General features: G+C 39.1%; 4 protein-coding genes and 1 non-coding gene across 8 annotated transcripts; 3 read left to right on the plus strand and 2 right to left on the minus strand.

Moving 5' to 3' along the window:
* Nucleotides 1-87: 87 nt before the first annotated feature.
* Nucleotides 88-5,366, plus strand: LOC110843670 (flocculation protein FLO11). 3 transcript variants are annotated; one of them, XM_035848334.1, is made up of 11 exons: nucleotides 89-612; nucleotides 703-1,188; nucleotides 1,291-1,323; nucleotides 1,495-1,808; nucleotides 2,066-2,379; nucleotides 2,458-2,580; nucleotides 2,658-2,789; nucleotides 2,884-2,976; nucleotides 3,080-4,828; nucleotides 4,923-4,998; nucleotides 5,097-5,366. In XM_035848334.1, exons 2-10 carry the CDS (start codon nucleotides 718-720, stop codon nucleotides 4,973-4,975), a joined length of 3,282 nt encoding a protein of 1,093 aa, XP_035704227.1. In that variant the 5' UTR covers nucleotides 89-612; nucleotides 703-717; the 3' UTR covers nucleotides 4,976-4,998; nucleotides 5,097-5,366. The 3 variants fall into 3 exon arrangements, with proteins under 3 accessions (XP_021945371.1, XP_035704227.1, XP_021945370.1); XM_022089678.2 differs by having other exon boundaries at nucleotides 89-270; XM_022089679.2 differs by having other exon boundaries at nucleotides 88-1,188; nucleotides 5,101-5,366.
* Nucleotides 5,255-6,706, minus strand: LOC110843671 (proline iminopeptidase). Its single transcript, XM_022089680.2, has 4 exons — nucleotides 6,442-6,706; nucleotides 6,212-6,373; nucleotides 5,595-6,132; nucleotides 5,255-5,539 (listed from the first exon to the last, which is right to left on the minus strand). Exons 1-4 carry the CDS (start codon nucleotides 6,579-6,581, stop codon nucleotides 5,396-5,398), a joined length of 984 nt encoding a protein of 327 aa, XP_021945372.1. The 5' UTR covers nucleotides 6,582-6,706; the 3' UTR covers nucleotides 5,255-5,395.
* A 111-nt stretch (nucleotides 6,707-6,817) lies between these two features.
* Nucleotides 6,818-6,936, plus strand: LOC118434717. Its single transcript, XR_004834198.1, has one exon. It is a non-coding gene; the product is annotated as a 5S ribosomal RNA (ribosomal RNA).
* Nucleotides 6,937-7,869: 933 nt separating this feature from the next.
* Nucleotides 7,870-8,840, plus strand: LOC110844444. The gene is made up of 3 exons (XM_022090650.2): nucleotides 7,870-8,177; nucleotides 8,253-8,483; nucleotides 8,588-8,840. The coding sequence occupies exons 1-3, from the start codon at nucleotides 7,938-7,940 to the stop codon at nucleotides 8,648-8,650; spliced, it is 534 nt and encodes a 177-aa protein (XP_021946342.1). The 5' UTR covers nucleotides 7,870-7,937; the 3' UTR covers nucleotides 8,651-8,840.
* Nucleotides 8,841-15,787: 6,947 nt separating this feature from the next.
* On the minus strand, nucleotides 15,788-23,357 carry LOC118434610 (transcription initiation factor TFIID subunit 1-like). Of its 2 annotated transcripts, none has more exons than XM_035848505.1 (8): nucleotides 22,445-23,357; nucleotides 21,409-21,557; nucleotides 20,957-21,003; nucleotides 20,815-20,869; nucleotides 17,314-18,050; nucleotides 17,051-17,190; nucleotides 16,650-16,908; nucleotides 15,788-16,526 (listed from the first exon to the last, which is right to left on the minus strand). In XM_035848505.1, the coding sequence occupies exons 1-8, from the start codon at nucleotides 22,764-22,766 to the stop codon at nucleotides 16,244-16,246; spliced, it is 1,992 nt and encodes a 663-aa protein (XP_035704398.1). In that variant the 5' UTR covers nucleotides 22,767-23,357; the 3' UTR covers nucleotides 15,788-16,243. The 2 variants fall into 2 exon arrangements, with proteins under 2 accessions (XP_035704398.1, XP_035704399.1); XM_035848506.1 differs by having other exon boundaries at nucleotides 16,659-16,908; nucleotides 22,445-23,356.
* Between the last annotated feature and the right edge of the window lie 221 nt (nucleotides 23,358-23,578).

The following is a 23,578-nucleotide window of genomic DNA, read 5'->3' on the forward strand; positions in this document are numbered from 1 at the left end:
TACATTTACACGTATATTCGCCCAGATATTGCATAAACACATAGTGGGGAGCGTCACTGGATGTTTCAAACCCCGGGAGTTGCCAAATACCGAGAGGAAGGGATAAAGAAAGCCATTTTCAGGCATTTGGGCGGAGAAGAGTTCGGAGCAGCATAAACGCTTGGTTAGAGAGTGCGAATAAAAAGGAGATTTCTCAACCACATCATCATCAATCATCATCTGTACTTACATCCGGAATTATATGCACATTTTTTCTATCCTCAAATTCAGGTATTTCTTACAAATTACGAGAAAGTTGGTCACAAAATAAATATCTTGCAACCACAAAAAAGAGGATCATAACACACAAATAGAATCATAGCTTATGAGTGACGTTGCAATAGTAGTGTTTTTTAGTGGTTGCCAGTGTGTTGTTGGCACTTGGCAGTAGCATTACGGGCAGCTGGTTTTTTACTTTGTAGTAAATAGGTTGAAGAAGGCAAATATTCAAAATAATTATTTATTTATTGTAAATTATACATCGTTACAAATATTGCCACTCGTATATGATCTTTTGAAAGTTTAAAGTTATAACATTATAACAGCTCATGTCCAGCTAAATAAGTATAATTGGTGATTAAATATTATTTTTTGTTTTCAATCAATCGCTGTGGTGGTGGTGCATAGATACTATAAATTGTTCTTTAATACCGTCGAGAATAGGAAATTTACACCGACATGAGGCATCAAATTCCTCGCTTAAATGCTGATGCGTCTCAGAATAATAATGGTTCATCCTCGTCGTCGTCGTCAACTGCTACACCGCCGCCAGCAGGAACCAGCGGCAGCTCGGTAGATGCTTCACTTCCGCCAGCCACCCCAGTTCGAGGAACCCCACCGGGAAATACTCCCCACTCCGTAATTCGCACCATAAGACAAATGACGATGATGGCAAACCCTTCAGAACGACGAAGAACATCGTTTGTCTCGCCAAATTCTGCTTCCGTTAACGCTCTCCTCGCCAACTTGGAAGCAGTGCATCAAGCAGAGATGCAAAGTTTAGAGAGTCCGGCCGTGATTGTTAGAACAATCACGGCCACAATGGGGAACATTATCAAAGAGATGAGATCCGACGCAGAACAAGGCAAGGCAGGAGCAGTAGTTGAAGTCGCAAACTGCACGGATGTAGCAGCACTCCGACAAAGACTGGTGACTAAATAAATTATGATTATGGTCAATAATAATGCTGATTTAATTTGCAACATCACATTATGAATTGTTCACATTATCAAGTTTTTTGTACATTGATAGGTTACTGTTGAAAGGGCGAATCACATGATGAGTGTAAGACATTAATAAATTATTACGCTATTCTTGGGCCTTTTAAAATGGTTTTACATGATTGCAATCCTTCCCTACCTCATAAAGCCATCTTAAAAGGTCATACAAAATAGATTGTAGCCAGTCTTTATGGTTTGATGAGGTGTTATTTATTCAAGATTTGTGTATACATAGATTCATTTGGACCTGATGGATTTGCAGAAGAAGTTAGAGGTTGCAGAACAGGAAAAGGTGGACGAGAAGAAAACATTTGTTATTGCGACAAGGGAAGAATTGTACAAGGAAATTGTAGAGTTATTAGAAGCTGAATTTAGCTGTAGCATCTGCAACGAGATCTTTATCCTTCCTTCTGTCACCAAGTGTGGCCACACCTTCTGTGAACTCTGCATAGCCACATGGACACGGGATAAAGTCGACTGTCCTATATGTCGTACCATGATTTTTACTGACTGGGGCAAGCACGTGGAGATGGACAACTTCATCACTAGGTAATTGCTTTATTACGATTTATATTACACCATTCGATTAGTTTTTAGCCCGAGGTAGGGCTTATGTCGGTATGAGTTACGAACTTGATCACTTCTGCCAAGAAAAGTATAAGATGTATGTGTATGCATCATGAAGGTTAAATTTTGGAATACAATTTTATAATTGTGGCTGGTTCATTGTTCGGACCAAATGAAATCTGTACTGTAGGTTTTCTATTGAATGCCTCCAACATCTAATTCCTGTCCATATGTCTTAGGCTCCATCTTCGATTGTCGGATGAAATACGCGAAAGTCGAGAACGTCTGGTACAGGAGAGGGTCGTCGCGATTGAGCAGTTGAGGAATACACCGCGAAGAAATGAAGGGGCCGCTTTCGTCGATGCTCTTCGCTTTATCCGCGACCAACAAGGGAGAACTACTCCTACTACGGCACGTGCATTGGCCGAAAGATTCAGAGCCATGAGGCGTTCTGCGGCAGATGCTAATATAGACGAGAGTGGCCAAGCGGCTAGGTCATCAGTTTCATCGGGGGATGGACCAACTGCTCGAATGAGGGCGCGTCTCATGGAAGGTTTGTCACATTACCATCGAATCCTAATAAATATTACAGTTATGTGTAACCATGTTTTTTTGTTTTTACTACATGTAGAACTTGAAAATCTCAGACATCATCAGCAACAGAATGTCGATAGTTTGAATTCTTTATCACGACCTGGGGCAAGTAATAGTAATTCCTCGTCTTCGTCATCTTCCGTGGCTAGGATTCGAGTTCGTAAGTTAATTAACCGATCGTCAAATTATAATTAGTAAATGATTGAGAAAAAATTTTGATACAACGCGTATTTTCAGGACCTTCACCTGGAGTTTCATTTACATTAGTTGCACCCAGATCCATGCTGTCGCAACAGTCATCATCTACAGCGCCATCAACACCTACCGTTTCTACAGCCAATTCTTCAATTAGGACCCCTGTTGACTCACGTATGTCTTACAACTATGGTGTATTAGAGCAGCACCAACACACTATTTTAGTTGTGATGAATTCCAAAGTGTCTTCCTGCCCATTATTATTAAGGTGAATCTCCCGCATCTCCATCTCCACCAACGGTTCCATCATGTGATTCTCCAAGTCGTGAAGGCGCTGGTCGCGATTGTCGAACACCTAGTGGTGCGCAATTTTATAACACTACCAAATTAACAATGAATACATATTTAATATTTTTATATCTTATCGTATCGTATCGTACATAGATAAATTTTATGCCCCATAGAATCCAATGCACCTATCGGAACTACTGCCGAAGATCAGCGCCGAGTACCACATGGATTACTTATGGCTCGATACTCTTTGCGACATTTGCAATATCTTCAATCTCAACATGCACAACAAGCGGCTCGCTGTGGTCTGGATCGTGCAGTGGTTCAAGCTCGTCCGTCATCTGCACCTAGAGTCACCGAGTCTTCTTCACAAATATCATCAGCTACTAACTCTGCTACCTCACCATTGGATGTTAATGTTAATAATGCCACCAGGAATGAAGTAATTAATATAGAAGACGACGATGATGAATCTCATCCTTCAGCAGCAAATGCTGTTCGCACTATACGATCAATTTTCTCAAGTTTGGATTCCCCTTCAACTTCTTCCCCAACTGCTACTGCTGCTGTTACCACTGATCCTTTTTCATCAAATGTAGAACCTCATGATTCTACAACGACCAGAGACGCTACTACTACTTCTACTAGTAGTGGTAGTAGTTTGGCTTCAACTTCATCACCTACTACGACGTTTCCATACTCCATGTGTAACTTCCGGCTTGCATCAGGTGGTAATCAAGGAAATTCAAATTTCCCATTCCCACATGAAACATCTCGATCAATGTCTAGCAGATTGACCGGGTTGGTTGGAAGCGAAACTAGCACAACTTTATCATCGAGTGGAAGACCAATAAGTTCAACTATCCATACTACAGATCTTGATGGTGGGGACACCACTTCAATTGTCACGACAGCGCCCATAAGAAGTGCAAGCTCTGATATACTCCGTGCTTTTTCAGATAATTCAACAATGCCTGCTGTAAGCAATAACACTGGTACCACAATTCCTGTCGCTGGTTCCAGTTCTACTCTAGGTACGAGTCCTGCTGAAGATGATCCCACTGATTTGCCAGTACTTTCAAGATCTACACATCCTACCGACGCAGACCTTGATTCTCTCCAAAGGCGATTGAGATTGGGCCAGCTATCACTTCATGATATAATAAGTTTCCGTCAACGGTTTGAAAATGTGATTGACGGTTCATCTATACTACCACATCACCCCGAAGACGATTTACTTCCTGATGTTGATATGGACATTAATGAGCCGTTGTCGGTTATATTTCCACCACCAGGACAACGAGGAGGGACGGATGACCAACAGATTATTGGCAACAATGGAATCTCAACAATTGAAGATGGTAGTAGTAGCTTGGATGGTGGTAGTCATTCGTTATCTCCGATAGCTTTGGCTTTACGTCCCCGAAGTCGTCGAGGAATACGAAGTGAAGAACGACCACGTTTGTTGCATCATTTGCGTGAATCACGACGACGACGACGTGAAAGAAGTCATCGAGATGAGAATAGCAGCCGGAGTAGGGAGCGACGTGGTAGAGAAACTACAATAACCATTAGTTTTTGCAATAGAGGAGATGAAGATAGAAGTAGCAACAATAATAATAATAATAATAATAACTCCAACGCTGCCACAAGTGATGCCTCAAATAGTTTAAATTCTACTGGGAGTCGCTCTCAATTATCCCCAACTACTACAGCCCAGCCGCTAGCTGCAAGACCCTCAACATCTATTTCTAATTTGGAAGCTTCAAGTATTCCTATCCCACTGGTAATGGACTGCGACTCTGACACCACCTCGCCTGGACCTTCGTCATCGACCAGAGGAATGATTGATCGAAATGAAAACATCGATTCTGGTCTGACCAATGTGGGCCAAGGGACATCTGCTGCTTCTGACAGACCGGGTAATTACTATTGATTCCCATTGAAGCCCTTTATTTAGTCGATTAACTATTTAAAAGAAAGTCGATTATTTACTCATGTATAAATTATACATAGGTCTCAATACTGAGGATATTGAAATTCTGTTTTCCGATATAGAAGATGCCTGATTTAGTCAGTTTTTGTACTACTGGTAAGAAGAGAACAGTCTATTATTATATTTTATATAAATAAGTAGATAGAGTGATCAGGCAAATGACTGATGCAGTGATTTCTTTTTTTCTGTTCTAGATAGAATGGACTACCGTATTATGACTTTTGCCTTTAATTGTTGATCATACAGTCATCATAATATCTTGAATTTTGTATAGAAAAATATTGGATTTTATTTTTACAGGTGCTAAGTCATTTCAAATTTTTCCATATATAGTAGTTATTTAAATATAGAATTTAAACGTGTTTAATTCATTATTTAATTTTCGTAGTAATCCAGAAAAATACTTTATAATAGTTTATAAAGTAAATTAATATGAATGTAATAAATCTGTTTCAAGTATCCAATATGCTTATTTCAATATCAAGCCATTCTGTTACTTTAACATATTTTTAAACTTGTCGCAAATATCCACTAGCTTTCGAGTCATGCCGGTCCCATGTTCTAGGCTCGAATGACCAGCCATTGGCAAAATATGGAGAATTGATTGCGGAATTTGTTTGTGCAAGTCCCATGCCGTCTTTAAAATAAATTTTATTTAGTAAAATGACTAGAAAATTTAATAGAAGAGTTACCTTTACTGGGCACGCCAGATCATATCGACCTTGTACAATTTCAACTGGAACGCCACTCTTTGCAATTATCACTGCATCGTTGATGAGTTGGCTCTCCTCAAGATATCCCTTATTTACAAAGTAGTGACATTCAATCCGAGCATGAGCTAGATTCCAATTGTCGTCTTGGCATTTATCCACATCTTCCTGGGTCAACTGCATGGAGCTTAGAGTTAGCTCATAAATGTTCCAAGCAGTTGCACATTTCAGTTGCTGGGCATCACCGACTGGGGCAGTGAGTCGTTTATAGTATGCTTTCACAATATCCCCCCGCTCTTCAAGTGGAATGAGTTCAACAAATTTTGCATATTCTTCCGGATACAACATGCCAGCCCCCGTTTCCGAATAAAACCAGTCCTGTTCAATTTTTCGGTTGGTAAATATTCCTCGGATAATTAGCCCAAGCACGTGGTCAATGTGTTTTTCAGCATAAGCAAGAGCCAGCGTAGAACCCCAACTTCCTCCAAACAGTAGCCAACTGCTTACGCCAACTTTTTCTCTGTGTCAACAATTATCCAATGATTATTAGTAATTTGTTCATAGTTGTAAGATACACATCATCGTATCCTCCACGATACCTTAGCTTTTCCATGTCTGCTACCAAAGCAAAAGTATTGTTCTCTTCCAGGCAGAACGCTGGCGTAGATTTCCCTGCCCCACGTTGATGAAATAGAATCACGTGGTATACTTTGGGGTCAAAAAAGCGCCGGTCTCTCCCAGAAGTGCTACTTCCAGGACCCCTGCGACAAAATATTCTTGTATTTTAGACCCATGGCCCCATTTCTCAAATTTGGAATGACAATGTTACCCATGCAAAAAGACGACAGGGATGCCTTCTTTGTTTCCACATTGTTCATAATACAGGGTATGAATATCCGAGACTGGGAGAGTACCCGTGAAAAATGGCTCAATTTCAGGATACAGTGCATCATCGGCGTCTGAGTTCATGATGATCAGTTTTTATTAGTATACAAAAGTCGAAACTATTTTCTAACAAATTAAGTGGATAGCAATAATTTCTGTGCTGAATATAAGAAGCATGGAGCTGGTGGAAAACGATCCGCCAAACATTAATCGATTTTTCCCAATCTGAGATTGTGCAACATAATGATTGTGAATTCATTACATTATTTCTGGTATTATGCACTGTCCGACTAAGGAGATGTCGAGGTCAGGCTAACTTTGTCAAGGGCCATACCACGTTGAATGCACCAGTTCTCGTCCGATCACTGAAGTTAAGCAACGTCGGGCCCGGTTAGTACTTGGATGGGTGACCGCTTGGGAATCCCGGGTGCCCTTGGCGTACATTTTTTTGCAAATTTTCCACCCTATTTTGATTAAATACAATTGTGGGGACATTTTGTATACTGATTGCATTAGCAGCAGAATGTCAGCAACTAAATATTAGTTCCTCGTTTAGCAACTTTTATGATAAGGTAAGTATGACCAAGTATCTGTGTGATGAATATTATTGGCTGCTGCGTCATATCGCTGTGTCGCAAATAAATTGAATGAATTTCTAAAAGGAGTCGCTCTTCTGCATTCGTCTCGTGAAAAGGGAGAGAGAATTCGATTCAATCCCACATTGCTTTCCATCCCAAATGGATCTGCAATGGGAGTGGATCATGAGAGAAATTATATTATTAGATTATACGGCATAATTTACTAGAAAGTCTAGAGTGGTACAAATTATCATTAGAAATTCATAGAGGAAATTTATGCTAACTCGATTTCGTTATATACATGCAATATGTACTGGGATGGGTTGTCATACGTATGAAAGTCTCAGTCGGTCTTCTGTCTGTGAGTTTATTATTTACTGAGGAAAGACGAGAGAAGAGTTATGAACCCAGCAGACATTTTTTCTTACTTGGAAAGGAGAAAGTATTACGATAACACACATGAATATTATCCTCAATTAGATTGTGATGTTGTACTTTTCCATCACATCACAAGTATCAGATCGTATGTGTTATGGTGCAAAATAATATCGTTTCCGGTCCATGTCACATGTTGTTTGGTTCGCATTAGAACAAGCAAACAGGCAGATATGTACAAATTAGTGTAGTAAATGTATGATTGTCCGACCAAGCTATAAATTTCCATTCAAAATGTTTTGCACAAACATGAATCATTTTGACCTCCTCTCAATTAATACGACATTCAGCTCAATTGCGTCTATGCATACATACAGTCGGGATTCGCCAAAAAGAAAAATACCCTAGGCCACGTCGTAAATCTATCGTCAGTAATAGTCAGACAGTGCTACCACACGGAGGTGCAGATAAAGGACACTAATTCACAATGTTGACCACCATCGATATTCGACACGTCTTAAAAATCTTGCCATACTTGATGCTGATATTTCTCCTCGTTCTGGGAGAGACTGATGCAAGAGATGAAGACTTTGTCATTGATTTACCACTGCAAAAGATTGAATTCAGCGACCTCCCAAGTATCCAGTCAGCAACAAACGACGAAATTGGAGACACCAAGAAAATAGTGCCCCGCTTGCGATCACCTCAACTAATTCCAGACAGACACGTTTGTGACAAGATAAAATTGATTACTTCATATTATTTATAAATACTAAAGTGCTCATTTGAATGAACTTTGCAGATTGATAGAATTAAGAGAAGGAAGGGAAAGCAGAAACGGCTTTGTGGAACTGAAGAGTTTTGGCACAGTCGGGGTCACAAGTGCGTACCCAAGATTTGCTCTCCAGGAACTCATCGACGTAGGTACGACGGAGAATGCGTTGTGACAAGTGAAAGGATTGAACAAGTGCAAGGATTTTCAGGGCATCAAAAGTACCGATACAGTGGAATTTCTTGGAAACGGAAGCAAAAGGTGACTTTAAATGATAATTACACAAGTTAACGTTTTTGAATATTTTAGTTTGATATGCAATAAAGTCCATGTCATCTCTACGTTACGAATGAATATTTGTGTAGGTGGTTTATCACGGCTTGCCTCCTCGTTTCGGCCCTGGAATGGGAATCTCAGGAAGATTTTAATAACGTTGTCGTCTCTTGCAGTGGTAATAAATATGGCTAAATAATTGATAAGACTTATCACTATCGCTTATTCTAATTTCAATTTAATAATATTCTTATTCTACTAACTGTAACAATAATTACTATATAAGCTTAAGTTGAGTTAAATACATGATAAAATATACTCACAAACTGCATTCGTACACTTGTACTTCCGTTTAACTTGTGCACATAATTCAACGACAAAGGAATAACAAACGAACCTTTAATCCATGTATGGATTAAATCTCAGCCTAGACTCCACACGAGGAAAACTGCATTTATTTTATTTTATTTTATCCATGGTTTACCCCATCGATCGATGGGTGGAGTATTTAATTTGGCATCATTTCAGGTTCATCTTCCTGACTCTGGCTTGGCCTCTCTCATAAAGGGAGCGGAAGCACTTACGAGAGTGTCCATAAGTGTACGGAGGGACATAAGCAGTTTTCGGAGAGATTTATTTGGTTAAATGGACCGAAGAGAGAGAGAGAGAAAGAAAGGAAGCATACGCTCTCTCTCTACCCGCCTCCATTCTATTCTATTAGAAAAACCGGAAAAAATACATAAATGCTGCTATCCAACTGTTAATCGCTTCCTTTTTCTCTACGCCACCAAAAAATAGGCAGGAGCAGAACTTTGCTTCCTCCTCCGCTCATTCAATTCATTTAACTCATGCTTTCACTCCCTTTCACTAAATATAACCTACAGCCATCCACATATTGTCTCCTCATACAGATACCCGCATCACCACCACCAATCTATTTCCTGGTGTACATTTCATTACGTATTATGCATTTGTGCATATGTGCGTCCACTGGTATGGTCCCTCAGTCTGCTACATAATCCAAATCACTGCGTACTTCCATTCCCAAATCGTATATACGACAAGTCCTTTTCTATGGTATAATATGTGCACGATACAAATCCAACCATAAATTCCCAACTACAAAGCGGCATATAGATAATATCTACTACTGAATGGATTGATGGTGTAAAAGTGGATGGATAGATTAATAAATGAAACTGTTAATACGATGACATGAGACTTAATGATGTGGGTTTGGCCGAACCATTATTGCATGAACTGACTTGGACAGCACGGATCCCTTCATCCTCCCTTGTACATACTTGGGCTGGATTGATTCATTGTGATCTTTCTCCTGCTGCCTATATTGCATGCCACTCCTGGTAATAAATGATGATGGTGTGCACAAGTGCGTCCTTTGTATAATTTTTTACCCACTCATTCGATATGGTTTTATTTTGTATTGGTAACGGTGTATGTGAATGAATGGGATTTTCACACGACACTTTTTATGTGGTTTTACACATACTCGTGATCAGAGAATAAATCTTGCTCGCACCGGTCCATAAGCGGTGCGACCAAGGTGCCAGCACACTTGCAAGCATTGAAAACTCCACATCGCTTGCTATAGGGGACCAACACATATAACATGACGTTTTTGTGTATAAAATTAAATGGTTACAAAATTTTAAAAAAATGCAATTTAATTTTTTGGTGAGCATAATTACTAAGATAATTTGTTAAAGATAGTGCTGGTATTACAGCCACTTGGAACAACTTAAACAATTCCAGATTTTTTTACATTGAACAAAAATCGTATTTCTGGTGTTTGCCCCCATCCATTCATTTGAAAATCTGAAGAGTGAGCTGGCAACCTGAGATTACGAGATTGGAACGGTGCGAGCAAGATTTACAGTCTGCTCGTGATACACCCGACTTGACTTTTTTAAAGTTAATAGTTTCTCAACCCTTTTTGGTATTCGTAAATTGTCAAGTGTACATACTTGACATGAAACACAAGTCGAAATCTTGTACATAAATGCATATCTGTTGTACTAAATAAACTCTCAAAGTTGGTTTAAATAAACCTGTAATGGTATGCTCAATTAAGCTTTGTTAATTATTAAAACAAATCTTTTACAAGACAGTGACACGCCGGAACAATAAATCTCAGTTTGTCGAGTCCCCTGCTTGAGACATGTACTCGAAATGAAAAGGGACAACATTGTACTCAAGCATACACGCTTTTTACCAGTCTCAAGTTCTCTGTAGCTAGTCTCAATCCATCTCACCTAATGGTAATGAATGGTGATTGGGCATTATGCATATTAAGACTGGAAGCAATTAGCACGAAAGCTCTCATCTCTTTCTTACACACTTCATTGTTTTAGTATAATGGGGAGGGCTGGCTACTGCTAATTAAAATTTATGATAATCAAAATCAGGATTATTGTACGTGTTTAAGTTGTCTACGTACTACAAAATTCCCTTTGTTGATAATTTAAGTGAGCCAGAACTCTATACATTCGTATGTATAACATTGTATAACTCCAATGGGGAACTTACGGAATTGTCTCAATATGTATTGTCAATTTTGTACCATCATCATCTCATCACTTGATTTTCATCCATACAAACAGCATAACAAATTGGATACAAGGAAAACACGTGCAGGATACTTGTTCCTACAAATACATATAAACGTGAAATCATGAACAAGACAAAGCTCAAGATTTATGATGCGAATCAAAAGGATGCAAATTTTGCTAAGTGGTTTCGATCATATTTCATCGCACATTTCACATCATCATCACAATTTGTTGGAGAATAACCTGCAAATTCAGTTCCAAATCCTATCAACCGTTTTTACGTCGTTGCGAGGAACAAATTGCTTTCTCGAAAATTGAAATCTGTCTTCTTCGCTGAAATGGAGGCCCAAAGGGGGTCCATTTACTATTTATTTATTTCTTCCTTCTCCATTTCCTTCCAAACTTAACTTAAGTATGTGTGCATGTATTATTTCACATACGAACATCGCATTTGAGGAAATTCATACGACTCAACACAACCCGTAACTCAAGCATCAACTGGGAAGAGATGAGATAAGAAGAAAAGATGAAACTTATCCCATCACATCAACATTCAAAAACAATTTTGGGTTGTGTATATTTACCAACCAAACGGAGAATGAGTGTACAAAATAAATAATAAATGGATTTATACTGCTGTTCCTTGTACTCTTGGGCTGGTGGTAAACATGAATATCTACATTTGTAAGTAAGTGGAAAATAATAAGCTAAATGTTGCAAACGCATAAAATTCAGATGATGATAATCACAGAGCTTTAACTGAAGGATCGAAAAAGTCAATAGGTTACAAAATAATTAGAAGAAGCAACATGCATACATATGTACCTACATATTTACATATGCATGTATATAGCGCTGTCTAAATGTGTACATGTATCACATAAAGAGAAAAGGAAAATAAGGAGCCAGATTGTTTTGTGCTGCTGCTGCTGGTTATTTGAAATTTGATAGGATATGATAATCCTCAATTTTCCTGGTATTCATCCGAAATAATTTATTCTTTTGATTCCTTTGTGCTCTTGTCTTCCCGTCTTGTTTATTCATGGTGAGTGGCGAATTGAATGGTTGGTGACCCTGCAGGGCTTGAGCGGAGTTTTATTTGTGCACGACACAATTCGAATCCAACCATCCAACCAACCAAATAACCAAAACTCCATCCAATTGGCCTGCTACACACAATATTCGCGTTATATGTATCACCGAGTGTCGTGCTCAATTTCATCTTGAATACAATTTGAGGGCTGTTTGTTTTTTATTTATTTTTATTTCTAGAATTTAGGAAAATCTGGTGGAATAAGTAATATATTGACGCATCTCGTCAAATCTGACATTGCATGTATTTTTTGACGAGCTAAACCCGATGGAAGTTTACTTCACCAGAAATCATGGTAAGACCTATAGGACAGTCGACCTTATCCCGTGTCGAAAATTTTCTTCTTGTCCACCTTTTCTTTTTCTGAAACCTCTAACTTCTTTTGTAAATCTATCAGGTCCAAATGAATCTATACGCAAATTTATCTTGAATAAATAACACCTCATCAAACTATTTATACAGACTTAGTACAATCTATTTGGTATGGGTTTTTAAGATGGCTTTATTAAGGAGCGAAGGAACTGAAGCTAGTTAATGCGACCGATTTGTTCAATAGCACGATAACTCTCTAGTTTATCAGTGTTTTTGAGTCGTATTCTCAGATATCCCCATTTAGAGGGACTTCGTTAATAGACCTTGTAGGTCAAAAGGTCACGCCGCCACAGTGATGAAGTCGAGATGTCGAAATTATACTTAGTTCTGATGGTCATTCTCTACCCTTCCAGAAAGTTTGACCTTAAAGTTCCGACCTGTTTGATATAGAAAGTATCAGGGGTGGGCAAGATACTTTGGTCGCAAGATACAAGATACAAGATAAGATACTTTCTAGGATAAGATATAAGATACAAGATAAAAGATACATCTTGTTCAAGTACACAAGATACAAGATACAAGATACTTTCCTAAAGATTGAGTAGTCAAGATACAAGATATGTATCTTAAGATACTTTTATACTAGATAAGATACTTTCTTTTTTTACCTTGGTATTCATGCCCAATTGGTCATGTTTAATAATTTAAACGAAAAAATCTAGTGAGTACAGAATTTAAAATCATTCTATAATCATCTTACAAATTTTGTAGCCAGTGCTTATACATACTTCGAAAAATTTCGAAAAACTAGAACTCTACCTAACATACATATTTTTAAGAAGTTGATATTATTTTTACAATATTCCCTGCTTATCTAAACCCTATAAGATATATACACTAGTTCAGCGTAGGTACATATCATGTAATGTGCATGTATGTATACAAATGTACGAGTACACATGAACATATATACATATACATATATATATGAATATATGTACATATGCATGTAGAAGTTTTTTACACATTGGCAAAACATAAACTAAAAATTCACCAAATTCTGGTTACGACAAATTCATGGTCAAATTGACTGCCAGTAGTACGAAATTGACTTTGACTTAAGAATTTTACGGAATTTTTAGAAAAAGTATCTTGTATCTTGACAAAACTATCTTAAGATACTTTTCTGCCAGGCATATCTAGATAAGATACTTATACAAGATACTATTCGACTTTCTAAAAGATACAAGATACAAGATACAAGATACTTCTCTGATCAGGCGACCAAGATACAAGATAAAGATACTATCTTGTATCTTGTATCTTTTATCTTGTATCTTGACCAAGTATCTTGCCCACCCCTGGAAAGTATGTACATACATATGTATAGTTCGAATTATTCCTAGCATTTTAATTTCATACTCACACTCAATATACAGTAGGGAAGAGATGATAAATGATATAATAATAAATATATTCAAGATCTGTCTGGCATGCACAAGTAACGCGTGGATATGGGCCATCACTAATGTCTGGGTGGATAAAGTAATGCGGAGAAAGTGGTCACATTTCCGGACCTTTGTCCTTAAACAAAAGTCACCCTCGCAAACTTATAATGGATCGACAAAAACGGTGATAAATGGCTGCTCGTACACATGTGCTAGCACGAAAATGGTTAATGAAACAACAAATGAGACCTATAGTTGAATGCAATTTCATTTTCTGTATTATGCAATAATAATGATGCGGTGCTTTGCAAAGCTGAGAAAATTTAAGCACAAGGGATGGAATTTTTGAAGGGAGGAGAGATGTATAAAAGTGGAGCACCGATTAAGGAAAAGGAAACGGAAGAAAATCTCAAGAGTCTATGAAATCAGATGATGATGTAGTTAAATCTTTCGGAATTGATGATCCCATTTGGTCCCACTCAAACTCTGGAAAAACACGCCACCGCATTTTCACTCTTATTTGCTCCAACATTTATTATACACTTTATAAGCCATTTATTTGTTGGGTAGTAAAGTGTATAAAAGAAAGTGTAACGGTGGCATTGGTATTGCCTGGTATAAAATAAATAAAGTGCTTCATTCTGTGCAGTACAAAGCATTCATATACCGTAGCTGGTAGTCTGCTGCTGTTTCTCTTGTGTGTTTGAAGTGGATGGCGGAGGAAGATTATATCATCGTGATTACGGCTCTTTAAGCGAGTGAAAGTCAACCATTTGGAGTGTGTACGAGCAGCCTCAGTGACCAGTAAACCAATGTCGTCGTCCATGTACACATATATTTATAAGAAAGTTCTTTTTCCCTTTTGTGGAACATGGCGTTCTGGTCGTTAGCTGACAGGCAGAGAGAGCATTTGGGAAAAAATGATGATTTTGAGACTATTAGAGAACGGAAACGGTGGCCATCCATTAGCCTTGTGTTTGTGATAATTCACTGGAAATCCACTCGCCTTCGTGAGATTTAATCTGTTCGGAAGTAAACCCAATCCATTCCTTTTATTCCCAGTTTGTTGAGCATCACTGGTTATGTGATGATGATCCAATGTTAGAACTTGCTAACGGAATGGATACGTATATGTTTAAAATAAAATGCGACGTTTGTGTTTGAAGAGCCTGTGGTGAAAGTGCTGCTTGTGTGTACAAAATACTTGTGTATGATTTGTATATGTGTCCTAAATATTCCAAACCTGCTGCTTGTTTTATCCCCTGAAAATCAAGTCGTTTTCATCCTATTCCATTTTATCGCGAGTTCTCAGCCTCCTCATCTCATCATGAAATAGCTACTTATCCGTCAGACCACCACAACCAGCTAGGACGACGATTAACTGTATGCAATGAAGTCCCATTACCGCTCCGCATAGTCCATTTACTCTGAAGAAAACCGTTTAGCCCTGTAAACACCGTTTCCTAAAACTATTTCGCCATATTTCACTTTCACCGAGTAACTCTCTTAGCCACCTATTATCCACTCTAGCCTCCTTATTTATTAGCTCAGTCTCCCTGGCGCCTTTGGTCCTAAAAGGGATTATGCACTTGTTCTCCTCTAGATTTATCTCGTTTTCTCTCTGATTTTATCTCTGACTGCCGACCATTTCTTCAAGTAAGTGGCATCATTTTTTACGCAGTCACTCAGGGATGCTTCACCGAGCAGCAGTATTACATACAAATGTACATATACGCTCCTCCTGCGTTCAAATTTATATACGTACACATATTTATGTATACAATATGAAAGAAAAGTGAAAGTGAGGTGAAAGCATCATTGGATTTTACATCCCCACAATACATCCCCACGAATAATATAAGTTTTGTATCCTTGTATTTATTTTTGTTGTGTAAGAATTAGATATTTACATGAGATTCTATTCTGTAACACTGTTTACAATTTATATAAATTTAAACCTACTCCCTAAAATTACAGACAAGTCATACGTACAATTTATACCTACGGATTGTTCTAGAGCAAACTCCTACATATATTAAGTAGATAATAATTATCTACAAATAAACGCATCGTTTTACACATCATGGTGTGCATGTAATGACAAGAAAATCATTATCTTGTTCAATATTTAAAATCGGTTGCTCCCATTCCGGCATTCAGTAAATTATTGACGAAACGGGATTACACGAGATTACGCTGGCAAATTATGCACGTAGAACTTGCACACCGTCTCCATTCTATTTCACAATGGCAGATTGTTTGGTTGGTGGGTGTCGAGAGCCTCTAAAGACTTAATTATGGTTGCTAACTACAACAGGCTGCCAATTAATCGAGAATGGACTTGATGGAATTATTGTTGTTCGTGGGGCTGGCCGGAGGGGGGAGAGATGTCGAGGAGGCAGTGGCAGCGGCGGCGGCGGAAGAGGGGGAGCCGTTCTGCCGTCCAAAGCTGGTGGTGGTGTTGGTGGTGGTGGTGGGCGAGGAGGGGAGTTGGGGGAAGTGGAGGAAAGGGTTGGGCCCCGTTCCCAGGAGAGATTGGTGGAATTGTTGTAGTAGCACCGCAGAATGTTCTTGCGCCTTCCGCCGCAACTCTGCCACGCTGGACGACCTGTTCCACACAAGAAGAACAATTTAACTCACAAAAGTTAGTACATTAATGGTTAAAGTCGATTTCTCAGGTGGACAGAAAATAACCAAAAATAGTTGTCTCAAATTCCCCAAAGATACGTACAGTCCATACCTGGGATCAAAATCCAACAGGGAGCTGATCGACATGGGGATGGCAGAACCGTTGGAGGGGACGGGGGACCCGTGTGAGCCTGATCCCGAACCAGAGGAGGATAACAGCGGGGGGAGAAGGAGTCCGGATGACGAGAGTAGACTTGAGGGCGAATAGTGACCCAAGAAGGACTTTGATGAAGACGTGGGTGACAGTTGTCCACCACCACCAGTGGCATTTGTTGGTGGACAGCATGGGCAAAGACCAAGTCCTGAGTGTCATTACAAAGGAGGATTACATGGGTGTAAATAATATAAAAAAGTAAAGTTCTACATACACACGTTTGAATGAGTGCTTGCATGCAAAGGGTCGGGCGAGCTTGTTGTGAGGGGAATTTATAAGTTTGTCCATACCTTTCAAAGCCGCCGGTGGGAATAGGGGATGATGGTGATGAGCATGAACATGATTGATGAAGGGATTGTGGTGACCAGAAAACAATAATTGAGGTCGAACTTCCCCCACCGGTCTGAACCCTCCGGAAGTGACTAGTCCACTAAAAAAATTTAACAAATAACCAAAATTAATGATTTCTTCAAGTTATGTACATTTGTAGCTATTGATAATGCATTGTTATTACTGCCAAATAATAGTTTTATTGGGAAAATGTTAAGCTTACTCTGTGGGAAACAATGCTGATGAGCTCATTGCCAAGGAATGATTACTCAAGCTGCCACCACTGCTCTGACTTTCTGCACTTTTACAATTCCGCGAATTTGATCTGGACCTGGATCTAGACCTTGATTTTGATCTTGATTTTTCTCTCATCCTTGGTCGCTTATTATTATTGCTATTATTGTTGTTATTATTATGATTTGGAATTGAAGCATGTCGACCATGGCCGTTTATGTCATAATCGTCTGAACAAATTGATTTGTTTCCATCATCTCTTTCACCATGCATCATTTTTGAATAGTTAATATTGTTGTTTTCTGATTTTATTTGCTCACATGACTTCCCGTTTTCGATAATACTTAAAATTGAACCTGGAAGAGGAGGAGGTAGTCCAACAAAAATTCGTTTATTTTTTCCACTATTTCCATTGCCTCGTAGACCATTTGGTGCTTCTTCATTATCCGAATGTGAGCAAACGTCAGCGTCCTCGCTGTCATCTCTTGGATTTCCTCCGCTTTTCGTTGTGATTGTGTTATCTTGAACAATTATAGATTCGCAGTCTGAATCTGCAGCTCCACAATTTCCAGAGAGTCCCTCGTGCTTTATATTCGAGGAGTCATCATCATTCATAGAATTTGAATCTAGAGAATCTTTCTCGCCACTCCCACCCCGTTTTCTGTGTTGTTCCTCCTTTAAACGTTCAGATTTGCGGAACTTGGCGCGTCGATTTTGAAACCAAACCTAATAAAAATAAAATTTTGTAAGAATACAAATGCAACTAAACTGGCAATGTTTCAAAAAACTCATACATATCCAACTACATAAAAATATATATAAAATGAGATCCGGCGTTGCATAGTCTGACCAAACCGCATAATAATATGTTATTGTATTATGCATCCTGCACTGAATTGTATTTCAGTTCGACTAACATTTTGCCTTGGTTTTGCTGACCTGTGATGCTGTGTGCAGACCAAAGGATTAGGAATATGAAGACAAATGGAATGAGATTAGTGGATGGTGGACCTTTCAAGAGGAATTAGACCTTAATCCCTTATGGGATCACCAGCACAAATTCCTTTTTAAATGGATATGAATGGGCACATCACTCCAGCCTCCGGCAACCATCTAACATCCGCAAAACAAACTGCATATACACCCCTTTTCCCCAAGTCGAGGTGCCATTCAAGGACGAAGTGCATGAACTGTGTGATGAAAAATATATGTACATCAGTCTCCCTGAAAAAAAACTTCATATGGAGTTATTTTTTTGCCAAGACATATTTTTCAACATGCACATTGTTCCAGGTTCAGTGCATCCCACATGATAAGATTAGAGAGCATTAGTGAGTCAATGGTCTCGTGGTTTTAGAATAATTCGGATTGTGAAGTGGATGGAACCCTTTCACTTCAATTTCATTCCTGGGCCTTTCTCCCACTGGACGAATTACGCACTCCACAACCACCACCGACCGACCTCCCCAAAAAGTGGATATGCAGCAGAGTGAGAGGAATTGTACAAATACGTACGTACATAAGTCGCTTGAGTAGCTAATAAGTACAAATGTGTTGTATTTCGACAGATCTAAATGCGGTTTTGCAATCCATTTAGTTGCCCATTTATCTTTGAAGTTGGCCGATGAATGTAAATACACGTGTATAGATGTGTACTATAGTGAACACAATATGGCAGGAATGAATAAAGCTTATAAATGACACTGAAATTATTTAAAATCATGCTACATTTCGCTACACTTACTTTTCAGGCTATTCCTATCTACTTGTTTATATTTTAGAGCTTAATAAAATTTCGTATCGATTTAAGTATGAACTGGGATATGATAAAATAATGGATTTGATTCTGTCATTGTCAGACTTTTTACTCTTATTTTCAGCAACTTTTCACTTTCCCTACAATCTCAATTCTCGTTATTTAGGGATTCGTATTCCAGCCGGAGTCGGAGAGGTAATCCTCTTAGCCCTTCTTTATAAATAAATAAAAGCTAAATGGCATTATGTGTAGTAGTTTGGCTTGGATGTGATCGTGGTTGATGGTGTGAGAGTGAAAGCAAAGCCAGCACCACAACTAAAAATAAAATATAATTAAGGTGGTCAGCCAATGGAACCAGACAGCATCAACTTTGTCACTACTTGAGCTATTGGTGCTACTTTTAGCCCTGCGTAATACAATATTCTCATACATATTCTCTTTTTCCTCAAGAAATCCAATAATATTTATACGTTGGAGAGTGTATGTAACATGGTTGAAGTGATACTCAGGGTAAAATGAGAATGTGCATGTAATAGACAATCGAAACTTTCACTGTTCAGCAGCAACAACGTTACAAATAATATGGTTTACGACATCTTGATGATACGAGAAGTCGACAGAAGTAATGCATCATATAGATAAATAGATTCTCGTATGTATATGTATCGTGCTATAAAGTCTGGTAATGGTTGCGAGTGTAAAGGATAGGTGAAACAAATTGGGTCCAATAACAGTCTAAATCCATCCAACACCCTCACCACATGAAAGAAGAGTGACTGACTTGGCACGGGACATGCCAAAAGTAATCAGGCAACATCTTCAGAGTTCTGCAGAGAATGACAAACGAGCTCAGATTAAATGTCTCCACTCACTCTCTGCTCTTTTATTAGGAGAAAGTCCTCGCCGCCCTCGTCTCCAGCCTGGCCTTATATCCAGACTCCCTTCGCCGTGCCTCTCTTTGCTCAGAATGGTGATATGTGATACGGATTTATGAGCAGGGTTCGTGTCGACAATTATCTACCCCTGTGCTGATTGGAGGGCTTAACTACATATTCCTGAGGTCGCATTTAAGAAAATGTGTATTTAATATCTTCTTAATAAGTCAGGGTCGCTATTATTTTTTGCATGCAACTTTACGAATTACTTGAAGGAGAGCATCCCCGCATCCCAGCGAGCTTTCTTGGGTATGGTTGAGGCTGGCGGTGGTGGAACCCTGGGTGGGAGTGGGAGTGAGGGTAATGGGAAGTGGCGGAATCAAAGGAGAGGATCGATTGTGGGAGGTGGATAGCCGTGTTTGCTGGTGTAAATCCTATTTCTACTTTAATTGAGTGTTCGGCTTTCTCCGCCTTTCTCCACCAAAACCCAAACTTGCAACGACACACCACTCGCTCCCTTTTTCCTCTCTGCCTGCCTGCCTGCATTCCCAACCTCCTCTCGCTCGCTCTCCAACTTCTCAGCTCAAAGCCTCTAAAAAGGGTCCCTCTTTGTACTTTTACTCCTTAAACTAATAATCCGCACTATTTTTTTGTTGATGCCCGATACACAAAGTTCTATACCGAATAGGTATCTAAATTCTATTAAAACGAAATGTGTACAGAGTCGTGATCAACATGGTTTTGGGTGCTTTTGTTTAATTAATCGGTTAGAACTTTTCACACCCCGCAGGTAAAGTGGCGTGCGAGTAGATAAATATTTGTAAAACACTTGGGTAATTTTGTTTATATTTGTACTTGCCTGCACTCTGGCTTCTGTAAGATTAATTTTCATGGCGAGGTCTTCCCTTGTAAACCTGTGACAATTGCATTTTCAACTTTATTTCACACGGGTATGTATAAAAGCTGCCACGTTATAAAAGTTTTTGCACGTGAAAGCTTACACATCAGGATAGTGAGTCTGAGAGAAGGCCGTCTCAAGCTCCTCCAACTGCAAAATGTACGGACATTTTATTAGCATTTTGTAACCGGATTAGACACTTATGTATATTTATTGGGCTTTCTCTCTGAAACCACCACCTCCACACTAAAAATCCAATTGAATTACCACCCCAAAGTATTTATTGCCACTTGAATGGCAAATCTGCACATTATGCACAGGCAAGAGCTCAGCTGCGTATCTCCAAACTTTTCAGGATCACATTAATATTTAAACAAGAGCAGTAAAGCAACAACACATGGGTATCCTCAAAGACTTTCTGAAATGGAGGCAATGCATCTTGGAGCTCCCATTTCCTATGCCCTCTCCTCTTTATCTAGTCTATTCTATCGCACAAATTATAATATCACCATGTTCATACATGTACAAATAATAATATTGTGGAAAACATTTTGCCTGTTGTAAAGTGAAAGTCGTCCTATTTCTCCGCTGTTTTCTTCTCACAAAGGAATCGTCATGCAAATCATGATGTTGGTGGAGATGGTGCGGGTGTCCGGCAGGGTGGTGATGAGGATGGTGGTGATGCCCACTATAATAACTGGCATCTATTAAAAATAAAATCAGAGTCCAAATTATATTGACAGTAATTACATTAGTTTTGGTTCTTGGTGGGTGCAGAGTTTTTATGATATGATGCAACACGGAATATGTACTTAGCTTTGAGCTTAGCTCGCATTTCTATTGCAAATTTATTGGCTTGGTTAGAAACTAGCGAGTCTGAGCAAAATACTAAATACTAAACAAGCGAATATAATCAACCTCCTCAGACAATAAGACACCCGACAACTAAATATATGTACAGACTTCCATAGGTTAGCCTGCTTGAAGATATATAGTATGCACTACCTACAGTTTTGAATTAAGTCATTTATGAGTTTATAATGCAATTTCCTCGCACCGTTCACAATCCATTAGCCTAATTATATTTGGTCGTTGCCAGCACTTTGGACTTAATTTTATTTTCCCGTAATAATAAAAAAACTCAAACTGGCTAATTCATAATTCCATCCCGGCAAAGGCAGTATAAAGAATCCCTTGAGGCTCAAAGATTATATTATAAGCTTACTCAGAAATAAAGGCACGTTTCAGTCAGTGGTGTTGTGTGTTGTTAGTGAAAGTCTCAAGTTTCACTTTTCTCCCTTCTTTATTCACAGAAAAGGAAGAGGGATATAAAAACGGCACATTTTTCTCGTGCTCTCTTTTATCTTTGCGTATTACACACACACTTTTATTTGTTGGTGCCAAAACATATCAAGTAACGAGATTATTATGAATATTCCTGCATAAAAGTTTTCTGCACGGACCTTTAAATTTCTAGTCTTTACTTAATTCAAGCGTTATGCAAAAAAGTTTTACGTGCCTGCATTAGAACATATCCTGCACGTCCATGAACCATGAAATTGACAAATAGCGTTCAGAGTTAGTGACTTACATGAGTATGGGGAGACGTAAGGGTCGACGAGATAACCCATTCCCAACCCCCGCGGACTACCACTTCCTCCACCCACCGAGTTATTCGCGGTCGCAGCGGCGGACAGCGCGATTGCTGCAGCGGCAACGGCAGATGGGCTGCTGATGAGACTTGAGACTCCTTGACCGACAGGTGACCCGCCGGGGTTGGAGGGACTAGTCCCATTGCTGGCAGAACTACTGACACTCACTCCGGCCGAGGGAAGTCCCCCAGACGAAGGGGAGACACCACTCCCACTGTGATTGTGGTACGAACAAAACATTTCCAGCAAGCGCTTGTTCATTTTCGCTAATGGTGTAGTCAACTAAATGTCAGTAACACTAGCTGTCCGTGCCAATACTTATATGGACGCGTGAAAGTGGAAAATCCTTCAACTGTGTATTACAAGAAACCGGTGAAACTCAATGTTTTTCTGAATATTTTGTACATATTTATGTATTTATTGTTATTTCGCGGTGTGCATAATTATCAGGAAATTTTAAATTTTGTTTGGTTGAGTTGAAGAAGGGGAGCCCTTAGTGGACTAGACGAGATGAGATTTTGCTGTGGGTACTTGTTGTGCGGGGAGCAGAGGCTTTTGGTGACTAGGCGAGAGTGCAGATTGGATGGAGAGTGGCTACTGGAGGTTGGTTGGGGAAAGTGAAAGATTTTATCTCTCTTTGAGTGGATGAGAGAAATCACAACCGACTCATAGTCAGTCACCAGCTCAGCCAAGCTAGTGCTGCTCACTGACTGAGAATGAATGTACATGCAAATAACTTGGTGTGACCAGCACGCGACCAAAAACTGTAGGACATGATAGCCCAAAGGCCACTCCGAATAGGGTTAAATTCTTGTATAATTGTGGTCTCTTTTACTGTTTATGCTGCCCCCGATCATGATAAATTTTTATCGATGGTTGATTAGACGATAAATTGGGTTCCGAAATCTCGAGACGAGATAATACTGAAACTAGAAAATTGAAACGAACAATATTTGGAATGACGGTATTGATATAAAATTTGTACTGCTTACTCCATCATTGTGCACTTAACACAACATCCTCATTTATTTCGACATCCAGGATATTCACACAATTACAAATTATAATCAATT

The sequence above is a fragment of the Folsomia candida genome, unplaced genomic scaffold (genome assembly GCF_002217175.1).
Source record: "Folsomia candida strain VU population unplaced genomic scaffold, ASM221717v1 Fcan01_Sc002, whole genome shotgun sequence".
Lineage (NCBI taxonomy): Eukaryota > Metazoa > Arthropoda > Collembola > Entomobryomorpha > Isotomidae > Folsomia > Folsomia candida.